Here is a 15,461-nt window from a genome sequence, read left to right on the forward strand (position 1 = left end):
TCAGTCTTCACAACAAGGGTAGAAGAGAAGAAAGAAAATAGTCACCTGGCATTCTCTGTTTCTCCAGCTCATGCTGTGAGGGTTTTCTACGTGGGGACTCATTGGTGGTGGTAAGAGAGTTGCCTGTGACAATGTGCCAATCAGAATCCCCGAATGAGGCTGGCAATACATGATTGGTTGGTTGAATGATATCAACAGGCTGGTATCTAAAGACAAGAGAGAACCAAGAGTCATCCCAGCAGAAAACACACACACTCTTGCCCTCTATTAGAAAGTCAATGCACAACTGGCATATTTATGACATATTTTGGAGACACCCATCATCGCTGGAGACGTTTTTTTTTCCTCTCTAATTTTGCAGCATGAAATTGCCTCTTTTGATGAAATTGTTGAGCATATAATTAAACAGTTATAAATCACATGTTGTTGGCAAAAGAAAGCTTAATTCTGGTTGCTGAGGTTGCTCAGCCTAAGTGCATCATTTCTCAACATATGACTGGTAAAGTGCTGCTTTCAGTACTCCGAAGATGTCTCCAGCTGTGATGGCTGTCCAGTTGTTAGCTGACATTTTCCAGTGACGCATCCACTCCCTCCTACAGTGACCGTTTGACATTTTACAAATTTCTGGGCCACTATAAATACAGTCCATCTGAGATACTGATTCATGGTGTTCTCAACCAGGGACCCTAAGACCAGACATTTCCATTTAAGATTCTGTTCCAATCTGTTTTGCCCAAGAGTGATTTTTCATACGAGCCCTTTTCGAAATATTTCAAATTATTTATGAGGTTATTTGAGGTTATCAGTAGCTGCTGGATTAAATGGGCTGCATTCCTGATATCGACAACTATAGAAACCTCCAGGACAGAGCCCTAAGTGGTTTCCTATTGTCTACTGTGTTATTAGTATCCCATGTGCTATACACAGTGCTTTAGAGAGACATTCAAAATTTTCATTTAGTATTCACTACGTAAAGGAATTGTTGACATAATTTTAAGTAATGGAATCGGAAAAGAAACTTAAAGCAATCTTTTCATCACAAGACAAAGCTCTTATTAACCAAAATGTGTTTTCCTTTCACAATAAAGGCAGTCAGTGCCACCTTGTACATTGAAATAGCCTTCTCTTTTAAAATCAGTAAAGGAGAGACATACATACATTTAGAAATTTAAGATATATAAATATATAAAAATATGAGCTTGGATGTAACCTACTCTGCACTATATCGAAGGATAAATTAGTCAAAGATTTTAATAAATGAGCACTTACCAGATCAGCAAATCATACATGAACACTTGACTAGCTTCAACACTGTTTAACAAATTTAGTGACATCATTGAAGACTAGTCATCCAGTTAGAATACACTGGAACTGCAGGAGTTTATGCATGTAAATATTTGTAATGAATACAGAGGAGCTGTGCAGCCAATTCTTCTACAGCTGAATGTAAAATATATGCTGGAACATAAAGTGGCCATCACAGTAGAAAGCATACAAACTTTTACATGGCCTGTGTTCAGAATGTAAAGATACTATGGACATACAATGTTTCAGACGCGTATTTAAAGATGTAGTTAAAAGGAAGTTACAAGTTTAAGAGGTCCGAAATCTGTTTAATAGAGACACTCCCGATAAAGAAATGTCAGAAATTATTACAATAAATGTTATCCCTGTTTGTAATTTTGTCAAAATGTGTTATATAAATATCATATCAAATAGGAGCAGCAGTGAAAGCCAGCGTTGGTCCTTCTAGAGCTACCATGTGTCTTTATGTCTGCACTGACGCTATCATGTAGCATTTGAGGAGCACGGCTTTACCTGGGTAGGGGGTGCCGGCAGGGTGCCCGGGCACCACTAAGCTATTGGTCGGTAAGGTCGGTGGTGGCGGCAGTGTGGCTGGGGTTGCAAACATGGCCGAATGGCGATGGGCCGGACTCCGTAGGGAGGAATAGTGCGAGGTAGAGAGGTTGGCTATGGAGAGAGGCAAGGAGGGGGCCGAGGACGGGAGCCCACTGAGGTGGTGGTGATGAGGGGAGGGGGGCAAGTGTTGTTTGGGAAGACCCAATGGACTGCTCCTGTGGCTGAAGATTTAACAGAAAAAAACATACAACATTCTTCATTAAAATAATAATAAATGAATTACGTATTATGTACATACCGTGTTTTATTAAATCATATAGAGTTTGGTCAGAATGTATACGTGTTTCTTTGTCGGTAGCGCAGTGTTAGTTCAGCTGCACTGATGATATGTTTGACACTTTGCTTTGACAACATAAGAATGATTTTTCTTATAACCCTTCTGATATTGAATTAAGGTGAGAAGGTTGAGGTGGAATGGGAAATAGTCGGCGATGCTGCATGTACTGCCGCGCCGCTCAATGAAAAACAGTAAATCTGACAGCTGGTTATTGCAGGTTTGTGAGGTGGGAAATCAATATCCACATGACGACAGTCAATACTGTGTGAAATATACAGTAAAATTGTATATTGGACACATTATATTAATTGTACATTGTATAAGTTACATGTAAAATTGTGCATTCTTGAAGGTTATTTTATCCCTCCTTCCAACAGTCTTTCAGAAACACATTAAAGGAAAGTGGTGGCGTCTGCAACGTAAAACCCTGATCAGGTACAAAAGGCGAAACAGTGAAAGTGAAGACAGCTCCCTGGATGCTGAATTTCTGCTCCCTCATTGTTATTGCACTGAGATCTCTGGTGGTCTTACACACCGATCTCCGCCGGCTGCCGAATTTGCCACTATTACAGCTCCAGTGTGTGTGTGTGTTTTAGGCAGGGTTTTACTCTTAACTGTTAGTGGGACGCCATTTCTAGTGGATCTCTGCCGCAGTAATAAAATACGTGCATTTAACAAATTTACCTGATGTCGTGGAGGCTGTTGTACTGCAGCGGGTGATGCACTTGGTGGCTGATTACCGGCCGTGCGTGGTGCTGCAGGGGAGGAAAAGCACGGGGCTCCTGGTGCAAGTGTGGGTGAGGAGGGTGTGGGTGAGGAGGGTGGGGCTGAGGGTAGGGCTGCGCCCTCAGCAGGGGAGGGGTGGGGACAGGGGGTGGAGGTTGCTGCTCCTTCTTGACACTGAGAGGAGGCGGGGTGGGAAGGCGCGACCTCGGGGGCTCTGGGGGGGCCGCCGCTGCAGCGGGGGCGGGGGAGCCCGTGGGTGCCGAAGCCGGCGTGGGGCTGGGCACGGGAGGCGCGAAGGGCACCTCGCTGTTGCTCTGCTCCTGGCTGCGCTGGAGCCCTGAGACTTTGGCTGAGCTACAAGTCTTGGACTCGGGACTCTCATTCGTTGGCACACCTGGGAAGAGAGAAAACAGCAGAGAGGAAAATGAGTGAAAACGCAGTCTGAAAAAGTTTGTCTGTCTGTGGAAATTAAACCATCTTAGTCGTTATCCTACTTGGTTTGCTTCAGAAGCAGCTAATACATAATACATTAAAGGATAACCGTTTGCTGCCCTTCCATGGCGTCTTGTCAGAGGAGCATACGTGAGCAACGTTCTTCAAAGATGAAGTAGAAAATAGCTCCCTTTTCCTTCTTTATAATGTTGTCCCACTGTCTCCTGCCAAAGGTTCCTCTTGTTTCCCTCTCCCTAGGTTCCATTAAGTGTTTAATCAGGTCATTTTCATGCTTGACTATAATCAGATGATCCAATTTCTTCCCGCGATCCAGTCAGTATGAATAAATCACAGCTAATTAAAGTTAAATGTCGGCCCCCATTCAGGGCTTTGCTGAGCACACAATCTGGCATGAAATAATTATGTTTCAATTGTGCTGTGAAGAGAGATCGTGGCCCCTTATCTTGGCCTCTCTGCCACGCCGTCTTTCTATCCTCCCTTCCTGTTCTTTCAGGGGATATGCGAAACCACAGCGAAGCACTCTGAACTCCACCACTTTGTCTTTACCATTCATCAGGGGTCTTTTCAACAGACGAGAAGCTTTTTCTCATCAGCATTCCACCGAACAACGACTTTTCACACTCAGGCTGTTGCAATTTAATGACTGTAATTATATGCTGTTGTAGCAGGAAAATAAAAGTGTCAGAAAACGCAGCATCTCGACACCCTTCACGGACAGAGAATCTCAGAGCACTTATGAATCCTAATGAAAAAGACAAGACGTTTGGTGATCTTCCACCTTTACTCACAGGTAAATGAAAAGCAAAATGGGGCAAAAAAAAGAAATAGAGTTTGACGAGATGGTGGAGCTACAGCTACAATAGCAAAATTACCGCTATGGAAGCTACTGGTGGAATTAATTTTAAGCACATGCACGGGAACATTTTTTGATAATGGAGGTATTCACACATGCATGGAGACAGATAGAGACAGAGGGAGAAGGGAGAGAGCCCGGTGGTGATGACACTCTTAGCGGCTCTAATCTACAGTTAAGATGCAGCAGTACTTCACTCAGAAGGCTTACTAGCGCCTCAATTAAAAAAGCTCCACGGGCACTCTCGACGGTAACAAAAAAAAAAAAAAATGAGAAGAGCAGGGAGCTGCTGTCAAGCCAGTGAGAACTCAACATGCAGCCCGCTAATGGAATATCCAGTCCCTATTAACAGCCTGCTTAATCTTTCAAGGATCCTAACACCCATAAAAAGGCCAATAAAAAGGCAAGGCAGAGCTTTTATTTTTTTTATTTGCTGAGCTCCCCCTCCCCTCACTCCTCGCATTAATGGGAGAGCTGGGGCTGGCTAAAGTGTCACGATTTTCAAATGAATTCTGGGGTCCAGGCGTATACAGACCTCCAGATTTACGGGGGTCTGGGACTCGGATTAATCTGTCAGGCTCTCGTTCCCGCGAGCGAGAGAGAGAGAGAAAAGAGGAAGACTCGAGGCGACGGCAGGGAGACAGGCGCCGACAGACAAACAGAGGCGAAGAAGCAAATATCCACAGTCGAAATGTCGCCGTTGGGTGATGTTGCCGTGGCAACCGGTTCTCCCAGACACAATGCGAGGCAAGTGATACTGAAATGAAGTCTCACTACGACCACTAGGAGATCGAGGGGGGGGATTCTCATACTAACGCTGGCGAGCCGGGGCCACTGCGAGCACCGGGTTATCTTAATGATGATTCTAATGGGCTCTAATGGAGGCAGTGAGATATCAGCTCAGACCAAGACATCGCTCATTAAAACCACTCAGAAAGCTGAAAGACACTCACACACAAATGAACAACACAGAAGATGGACACGGAAAAAAAAAAGTTATCAACGCAAAGGGCAGCGCAAAGGGAGAAAAATCTGGCAAAATTTGTTGCCGAAAGCAAAAGGCATCATTTTAATAACGCCTTTTTTTCAGAAGTGACGGCAACAAACTGGAATGCATTCCTGTTATATAAGCATAAATACAGCGTTACTCTGTGACAGCTCTTTAAACTGCAGGTGTTCCTGCATCTTTAGCAGCAAACAGGCTGCCGTGCTGAGTGAACAGCATAAACAGTTTACGGGAATACCTTTGTTTCTTTGATTATTTTTTAATAAGTGCTCCAGCAGCAGCCATTTTGAGTGCAAAGTAACAATACCACAGCAATGCCTCTGACACATGTCACCTAAGGGCGAATGCAGCAAAATATCAGCTGTTTTTTCAGCAAACATTGCCACAAAACCACAGAACTGTCTGGTGGAGTTTCAAGCACTTCAGCAAACTGCCAAAATCCTGCATTGTTTTCTTCTTCTTTTCCTCAGGACATGGAATAACACTTTCCCTGGAATCACATGCTGAGGAAAACAGTAGGCAAGCCACAGGCAGTCATGTGAAACAAATGCCATACTAGTGTCTGTACAAAAAAAAAAAGAGAAAAGTGTTGTCCTGAAGCCTTGCCCCTGCAAACCTGAGCAGATGGTGCGAGTGAGTCAGGCAGGTTGGAGGGCAGCCCAGTGGTGGTGGGGGGGTGGCACCCCTCTCCCGTGAGCTGGGTTAGTGCACCACGGGGGACAGAGACATTCCCCAGGGGGGTGTTTGGCAGGTCTGCTCACCAGATGACATCTCATCCCAGTATTGATCTTTTTATAGTTGTTCCTGTGGCCCTGCTTACTCAGGGGAATCGGCCTCGCCTTGCGCGCACGTGCCTCGCTCTGCTGTGATACGGGTTTGGGAGCTGGAGGGGCGGACACGGGAGGGACGCGGGGACCGAGGTAGCAGACGGACAACAAGCCGCTGCGATTTGCTGGTGATGACTGATGTGTCCAGCGGGGAATCCGGGGTGAACGCAGTGTCACTAAACAGCTGTTCCTGCCGTCGATATCCTTCACTTGTGATCCCGTTTGTCCCCGCGGAACATCTGGAGAGCTGGCGCTGATCTGGTCCTATGTGGCCTTTACGCAGCCAGATGGCCCGGCTTGGAATGGCTTGGACTAGTCTGGAAATGCTTGGCCCTGAGCAGGACTACGATAGGTTTGGTTGTCATCATCTAAGGGAAGAACGGCTCCTCCCTGTGACTAGGAAACCCCTCTGAAGTAAGAACACAAATCAAACCCGGCAGAAAAGCACCGCACACATTTGCTCTGAAATTCTTTGAGCTGTAAAACTAGCCTTCACTTTGAAGCTTTTTTTCAGCCACTTTATTTCAAACACACCTGGCTACCTGCAAACGGACCCAGCGACCTGATGAATGAGACGAGGGCTCTAGAGAATGTCCTCATTTGGCCTCCAACTACAACCCTCAGAAGGCTATTGCTGCGCATGCAAATAAGTGTTACATAAATTACCTGCTCGCCACTGAAACCGATGCCAGCATATACAACAGCTGGGGAAACAGAACCTGTATGCAAAAACCCTTTTCAGATTAGATACGACAATATGCAAATTCTCCCTATGACGAGGGGATGTCGGGGGCTAAAAGAAGCTTAAGGCCACTGGGTGTTCTCATTTACTAGGCAAACACTGCGGTTCACTCCCTTCACAGCTTTGCCAAAGCATAAACAGACAGGGCACTGATAAAATAAGGACATGAAAAGACAGATATTTAAATACAGCAGCGTATCTGCTGAAAGACGTTGGAGGGTGCAGAAGGTATGTGAGAATGCACGCCGCCTTGATCCATCTCCTGCTGGCTCTGGTTGACAGAATATTCTGCTGCTCTTGACGGTTGAGCTCACAATGATTTGGTTTCTGTACCTCTCTAGACAAGCAATCTGCACAGAGCCAGGGCTTAGCTCACGAGTGAGTGACTGTGGAAGATGGCTATAACAGATACTGGCAGAAGGCAGGAAACCGCAGTCTTGCCAATCAACACTTCATTGCCGTGAGGTATTCAGTCATAAAAAAATAAAAAATAAAATAAAGGCGTGGTGATTTCAACAAAATGATTTTGTATGAGAGGAACAGAAGGGCTGAGCAGTGTTGAATCATCTTTCTAATAATAAAATCATAGGAGAAATTTGCAGTGGCTTGCTTTCCCTCACACTATTTAATCTGCCTCAAGCATCTCCAAGCTGGTAACGAGGGGAGCCAAGGCGACATTTTTGCAAATCACTCAGAGATGTTAATGGGGGAGTGGACGGGGAGAAAGCCGGCCAAGATAGCTAAAGAGTGGGGACAGCTGGCACGTTTTGCTTATTTCTCTCTGTCTTTGCTGCAGCTGACAAAGGAGTGGATGGCACCAGAACGGGGATGGGTGTTAAGCTGTAACACGTTTACAGTCAAAGCCCAGGCATAAATCGGGAACCTAATGTTCATTTCAGAGAGTTGGCAGCACGAGCCGAGGGATGAATCAGTTTTTTCCTGTGCGTATCAGATCCCAATTCAAACTCCAGCCATATGGTGCAGGACACATATGCCAGTCACCTCTCACGGCGCATATGCCGATTTTGTGGATGGGAGGCAAATTTGAATGGGAGAGAAGAGAGTGAGAGAGAACAACAGAGGTCTAGATGTTGACTGTCCAAATCCTTTAATATCATACATGGTCCAGTGGTGCTCTAAACGCAGTGTTAAACCGTCATTAACCCCTGGCTATAAAGTGCAGGATGCCCCCACACTCCTACTTCCTTGCCCCCCATCCCCCCCTGCTCCCCGCTGAACTCCTGTGCTCTGGGACAGCCATCAGTCTCAGCTTCTTATGAACACAGCTGGGTCGTCTGAGGTCAGTGCCACTGGGTCTCTCCTAAATAAAAGGGTGGACATCTTGGAACTTTTATCAGAAAAGCTCAAGTCTAATGGCTCCTCTGACACGGCCCACCCTGCCAGCCAGGAATTTGACCCCTTTCACTGTCGCTGACCCATCACCCACCCCGCTGACCCTTCTTACCCTGCAGCCGCTGCGGACAGACAGCCAACAAGCAGCGACCGGGAGGGAGGGGTGATTTGAACTTTAAGGATGAATTTTGTGTTGAAAAGAAAGCGGGGGTGAGCCTTCGGGAGTTATTTGTGCAATGCTGCAAGCACTAGCCTTATCATTTCATTAATTAGCATGACACGCCTGCCTGATGGACCTGAACGCCGCAGCAGCAGCTGTCTCAATTGATTACAGCAGTGGACGTGGCGCTGCAATTATTGAGGTGACTGGAGACAACGCCTGCCACTTCTAATAAAGGACTTAACTCCTGCTTCCCACATCACAGCACAGCGGTGGGAGGACAGTGGCAGCCTCCCTGTGTCTCCCATACCTTTAAGACCTTTTCAGAGTCTCTCCACGGGCTGCCGTGGAGCTCAGTGTGGGCTGTAGTTCTTGAGCAGCGTGTCAGCTTTACTTAAGCTCGCATAACGCCTGAACAGTATCACTTTGGTGCCCCACAGGAAAGCATCCTCTATTAGCCCACCAGCTGGCTCGCAATCCACAGAGAATGGAAGAAAAGGCGATAGGAATGAAAGAGAGAAGGAGAAAGAATGCAAGAGACACAAAGACAGAGAGCTTTTGCCAGGAAGCTTCAAGTCCAAGCAGAGAAACGGAGGGAGTGAGCGCTCAGCAATGTAAACAGAAGGGCTGCTTTCCAGCCTCATTTCATGTATGAACATGCATGAAGCCCACATGCCTCTAAGTGGATATAATATTATCTTTCAGTGCCGTGCTGATTACTTCTCAATAGGATGGAAATGGCTGGGTGAAAATCCTTCAACACATCTTAAGTGGCATGACAGTAGGCTGAAAGAGCCTGCATGTTGTTCTTCTCCTCCTCCTCCTCCGTCTCTGTTTTCACTCCTCACTCTGAAAGCAAAGCAACAATCGGAAGCTGACAGCTCCTAACGGTTCACCATACCTCATTCACTGTTTTGACATGTGCAGCCGTTGCAGTTTAGCGCATTGAAAGGGGAAGAACAAACATCTTCCCCGACATATCGCATTTCCTCAAGTGTTTTGCAGATACGGGGCTTTGTCCGCACGAGTATCACAATCTGTGGTTTAGACTAAGACACTGCCCGAGCTCCTCACCTGCTTCCTGCATTCACAGTGGCCATTTTCATGATGTCAAATAAAACCCTGTGACAGCCAAGGATGCTGAGGCAGCTCGCTTTATCAAGGGTTGGTTTTCTAAAGGTGGCACCGGCTAAAAACAAACTTCTCCTCATCAACCACTGCCAGAGAGCTGAATCATCAATCAGCCACCACATTTCTTTGTCTTGTCATGTTTACATGTTGAAGCATCCTGTTATTACAGACCAGAGCTTCTTGTCTTCACCAATGCTGATCAAAGTCCAGAGCTGCTTCTCTAATCATTCAAGAGCCCGTCAGTGGAGCAACTTTTTATGTTGTAAATTACAACATGCCACAGGAATTTCATCACTAAAACAGTCTACGCTGCCACAGCATGAAAAAAAAAACAGCTGCAGCAGAAATATGTAAGTTTAAAATAATAACAAAGTTAATGGAAAGGATTCAGTCAATACAGAAAATACACCGTTGATAAGATTAAACACTAGAGCCTTAAATAACAACTGTATTACATTACTGATGGATCTGACATCTTTCAAACATGATCTTTTGTCTGACCCACACTTAAAAGCTCAAAGTTATTTCATTAATTATAATATAAAGCAGCAAATATTCACATTTATGAAGCAAGAACCAGGGATTTGGCATTTTCCCCTTCGATATTCGCATGAATGCAGGCCTATCAAAAATATAATTTGACCAATAAAAACCTGAATTTGCCATTTACCATTTTATATACTCTCTGGTCAACTGCAGATCTTCAGTATATTTCAAATTTCTCTCCCAGTGATGGTGGATGAAATGGGGTCTTAAGATCTTAGTGGACTTTTTCGTTTAAAAATAGCACCCCAGTGTGCATTAAAGTGCTTGGGCTTCAGTTTCTCATATCTGCCGGCCCCCGGGGAAACACACTGTCCAGTATAGACCCATTGATGTAATCAATGCCACTTCTATAGGAGGATCCTGCTTCTGAGCTGCTCCTGGGGTACTGCTGGGTAATTAGGCTTACAGATGGAGACCCAGCAGCTGCTGAGGACTCGACCAGAACTGCCATTTCCCCCCCTGCTAATGGCTACATGCCAAAAGAGCTGCGTTCGTATGAGCGACGAGCCTTTTTCTTGCAGCGGTCAAAAGTTTGTGATATCACAAAGTGAAAACTTGAATTTTTTTTTAGGGGGTCGATAAATTACATGTCAAGGCTGATGACACACTCAAGAGGACAGAGGTGGAGATGTTTGAAATAGATGTCATACAGAGCCTAGTTAGACAAACACAAACAAAAGCCTTCTGAAAAACACTCCTGTCCCAACCGCCTCGTTCTCCACCACCGCAGGAAGAATGACAATTGGAGGCTGTATCAGGTTCGCAAACATTCGCTGTCCTTCCTCGCACCTCATTCATCATTCTTGATTAGAGGGAGAGAGCATGACCGAGAAAGAGGGATAAAGTAACCCAGACCGGGGGGAGAAAGAGGGAGAGGGATGTGAGTTAATAAGGCAGAGGAGAGGAGAGAGGGAGCAGAGGGTACCGAGTTGTGTCAAGTAAACTAATGGAGACAAGGCCTGGATCCTGACCTGTGGGGCTGCTGCTAACCCGAACCCACCGCCGTCTGATCGCATCTCTGCTGAGCCCGAGCCACACACACACACACACACATACACGCACACACACACACACACACACACACACACACACACACACACACACACACACACACACACACACACACACACAGAGGTAGAGAATCTGGCCTCTTTGAGCTTTCGTGGACAAGGAACATTAACAACAGCCTGCACGTTTTTCAGGGCTGCTATGAGCTGCCGCATTTCGCTCTCGTGTTCCAAGTGCGGCAGTGAAAAATTGATTTGTTTGGAGTGTGAAGGCAGCGTGTCAGTTTGGGGAAATGTGTGAATGTGAGTATGTCTGTGAGGGGGGTGTGGGGTGGGGGGCTGCACGGTGAAACAGGAGGGAAATTGGACTCTGAAACGAGCCAAATCGCTTGTGAGATGAAACAGACTACACTGGGAAAAAAAAAAGAAAAGAAAGAGAAAAAACAAAACAACACAAGGCCCCAGAAAAGTGTTGAGCAAGGCTGGCTGGCACAAAAGCAAAAAAAACAACAACACAGAAACAAGACAAAACAAACACACTTTTTCTTTCTGGTCGACATATTTCAGACTGCATATGACAAAAACAACACTGAAGGAGTTCAAAATCAAACCGCCAAGTGTGTCTGACTGTTTCATGAATCCATGTCGAAGCAGAGGCTCCACACCACATCAAACCCTGTAAATTCTCCTGAAAGCCTCCTCTCCCTTTAGCAGCCAGCGCTTAGATTATTGTGTGCAGCTAAAAGGTAAGTGCTGGGAGTGTCACACTTCAGAGTGTGTTTTAAGCACCATAAAGTATCAAGACCCAGATGGCTCATCCTCCCTGAAAAACATGTCCACTCTGCCTCGGCTCCGGTGGCACCTGCTACCAGGATTAGGTCAGTGCTACGCCAGCCCGCCGCACTAATACAGTGTGCCACAGCTGATAAGGAGCCCAAGGCCCTTAGGCACTTGGCCTGCACAAAACAGTTGATGTTGATACAATGATAGCTGTATCATTACTGATAGTGACAGCCACATATTGATCCTTTCCGAAAACATAGGCAGTCGTGATTTTGAAGTAATTTGCCACAGTTAGGTTTTGACATATGTAGTCGTTGGGAAGAGGAAAAACAGCGCATGTGGTTATAAAATGTGTCTAAATATTACATTTATGTGCCAATTATGCCCAAGTACTTCAAGAAAATAGACCCGAAGTACTTGTAATAATAAAGACTGTTAAAAAAATATGAATTGTTTTAAATATTAATGTGCGGTAATACATAATTAATTTTAAGCTACTAATGCTGTACTAAAACTTATATTAAATGATAGAAATAGCATTATAAACAGGTTGTAAAAACTGCAAAAAAAAAAAGCAAATATGAGTGAGACCATAATATCAGTGTAACCCTGGTCAGTGCTGCTGTTAGTGCCCCGTACACATTTATCCATGGGTTTTGTGTCATTGGAACAATCTCTCATGCTCCTTCCCAAAGCAAACAGCAGTGAAATCCCAGTCCTGCTGCTCGCCCCTCAACACAGCAGCACTAACTCAACAGTCAGGGAGGTTGGAGCCCATGCTCTGCTGAATGGGGTATTACAGTCAGTCAGAGGCCATTAGGGGCCCCACTGCCAGGGTCCAGTGCAGGGAATTCACCAGTAGCCAAAAACAACAGCCAAACAGATGACCGCTTCAATATTGGAGCAGACCACACTGTGCATGTTCCTTTTTTTTTTTTCCCCTTTTTTTTAAAAACCTGAAACGGCCAGAATGCAGGCCCCTCTGTCTGAGCGAATTACCGCCTGTCTGTTAACAAACACTGGGACGATTAATGGCGTTCACGCCCGGTGAAATACACGACTGAACACAAGCCCTCTCTCAGCAGTGCGTGTCGAGTTACGTCTTTCACCATGTGTTGAGTTCACGGCTACTAGCTCGGCGCTATATCACAAACCGCTCCAACCCCGGCCCTCCGTCAAACCTACTGCACTAGCCCAAGCCTGCGCCCACCACTTGCAGACAGAGTGGCTCTGATAAGCTACTGACAGAAACATTAATGCTAATATGCTACCGCAGGAAAGGTAAGAAATGCTGAGCAAACACTAGGAGAGGACCACCCATCTGGAAATACTTGGGAAATACTTTATATGACAGGCTGATGCTTGTGTGTGATTTGGGATTTTGTTTCCTGGGTTCATCTCCTTTCTCCACTGAATACTTTGGCTCAATCTTCTGATACTTGGATGTCCTTGTCTCTCATGGAATCTGAAGCATTTTACATCCGTTCTGTTCCTGGCGATGGGTTTTCCATCTTTATAAGCCCATGTGAACCGCTTCCCAAAATGTCCAATCGATTACAAGCATGTTTGTAATATCCATCTAGGCTGACGACTGTCCCCTTGCCAGTGATTGTACATTATCCAAGTGTCGTGTTTGGCCACAATCGCCTACCATCTGGCTTTGTCAATGAGCGTTACAGCCTCATCTGCAAACAACATTGGCTCTGAACCTCTCACAACACAGATGAGCTTAAAATGCACATAGCGAGGAACTGGGATCTTCAAACAAATACAGGGCGGGGGGAGGGGGGGAAGCCCACTCTCGCTGGCAGAGTGACTGAAGCTTGGAATAAAGGATTAAAAAGCAAGAAAACCTGCGAGTGATCACAGACGACACGCTTTACATTTCAGGCCTGACAGTCGTGATAAGACGTTGGTCATGTATTCTCATAAGTAAACAATGGAAATGCTTTCCACAATGCAGTTGGCTGTGTTTTCATTGGAGGAGGAGGAGGAGGAGGATTAAGATTAGACAGCAGATGTGATGAGGGCTGCTGCTCTATGGAGTTATCCTAAATTCTTCCATCCTCTTAAAAAAAACCAAAAAAACCAAAACAGCAAAAAAAAAAAAAAAAAGTAACCCACCTCCATTTTATCCTGTGTTGTTTCTGTGCTGAGATGATAGTCAGCCTGTGTTTCACAAGTTGGTCAGCTAACTGCAGGAGCTGCGTGAGCCTCTGATTCCTCGCTCACAGCATCAGCTCGCTAAATACGCCCTCAATAAGACCTCCGTTTCTAGTGAAGCAGTCAGACAACAAGAATACAGGAAGGCTGCTGCTTGCAGGCGGCGGGTTCAGCATGCCAGTCTGCTGCTTATAATAGACATTTATTGAATTATATTTCACTGTAATGTTTTGGCTTAGCTAAAGAGAATCACCATATCGAATAATATCTCAAACATTGTGAATAATCTCTCCCTGCTGTGTGCTTGCAGTTGATGTGAGCACCGAAAAATGTCTGCTGAGGTGTAAGTATCACCTCCGGGCCACAGCCACGGCAGAAACTCATGTGCTTTTTTTTCTTCTTTTCTTTCTGGTACGGGGCACACAATGCTGACAGTAGCTGAGGTGTAGTCGGTGAGAGGAATCATGGGCATGGAAAGGCCGGTGTAAGGTGGCATTTTAAGATGATCTGAAGGGACAACAGTGAGAGGCTGGGCCGATATATTTGCTTCGGCTTTACCTGATACACTGTGAAGCCCTCTGCGTAAACCAACAGTGAGATGGGAAGCCCAGCTTGGCGATGACACCCCAGAGTGTGCCAGCCCAAATGCTGGTCATGTCCCCTGACCACTTCTCCTAAATGTCCCTCGTGGCCTGTAGTGATTTTGTAATTGCTCCCTCCCCACAGCTGAAGCAGAATCCATATTCAGTCGATGAGCACAGAGCCACACAACGGAGGCTAATCATAAAGACTTCAACGTGACTCCCATTCTTTGTCGCAATAGCTGATCACCACCCATGGGCTCACTGACACAGATGACAGGGACTGATAGCACTGACTGACAGGTGTCAAGCGTCCTGACGTATCAAGGCTGACACAGAAGAGACAGAGAAACGCACTGACGATCTGACAGAGCTTCTGTTTCGAGAATGAAACTCAACCTCAGTGACCAAATGCTCTTTAAGGGGGCAAAGTTAATATTTGATGCATACTGAGCTCTTTGCGCAGAGCAGACACTTTTCTAATGGACATACTCGTGCTCTAAAGGGGCCACAGAGTGCTCAGGAGGTTAGCCTGAAATATCAGCAATGACTTTACAAGCCAGCTAATTGCCGTGCATAGAAAATCAGGGCCGCCTTTGAAAACAGGCGTCTTGTAAAAGCCGACGCATTTTGTCATCACCTCCTGAATCATACAAAACCGAACAATCCATTCCAGTCAGCGTTTCTAGGTGCCAGGCCACAGAGAGGTTGTGGGTAATGTGGCTTGTGACTGCCTGCCACTCTACATAAATAGTACATGACAATATAATCGTAATTTAAAAAGCTATAAATATTGAAGAAGAATTAAAATAATTTATGGAACACGGGCGTGTGACAGGATGTGTACGAGTGTGTGTGTGTGTGTGTGGGAGCGTTTTGTCTCCTTTCACTCCTCTCTTGCAGCGTGTGTTGAACGATGGGCAGCAGCGATGC

General features: G+C 45.7%; 1 protein-coding gene across 9 annotated transcripts in view; it reads right to left on the reverse strand.

Moving 5' to 3' along the window:
• fbrsl1 (fibrosin-like 1) overlaps positions 1-15,461 on the reverse strand; it is a 269,926-nt gene that overhangs the window by 14,071 nt on the left and 240,394 nt on the right. For 8 of the 9 annotated variants that reach the window (XM_069706609.1, XM_069706605.1, XM_069706602.1 and 5 more), the window contains 2 exons: positions 2,882-3,317; positions 1,819-2,081 (listed from right to left, as the gene is read on the reverse strand). In XM_069706609.1, the coding sequence (XP_069562710.1) occupies positions 1,819-2,081; positions 2,882-3,317 (699 nt within the window). Of the gene's footprint in view, positions 1-45; positions 207-1,818; positions 2,082-2,881; positions 3,318-15,461 lie in introns of all 9 variants that reach the window. The other variant, XM_069706607.1, reaches the window with a different exon arrangement.

This window comes from Brachyistius frenatus, unplaced genomic scaffold, assembly GCF_029030835.1.
Source record: "Brachyistius frenatus isolate BFR_SWC_R1_liver_20210118 unplaced genomic scaffold, ASM2903083v1 Contig_64, whole genome shotgun sequence".
Lineage (NCBI taxonomy): Eukaryota > Metazoa > Chordata > Actinopteri > Embiotocidae > Brachyistius > Brachyistius frenatus.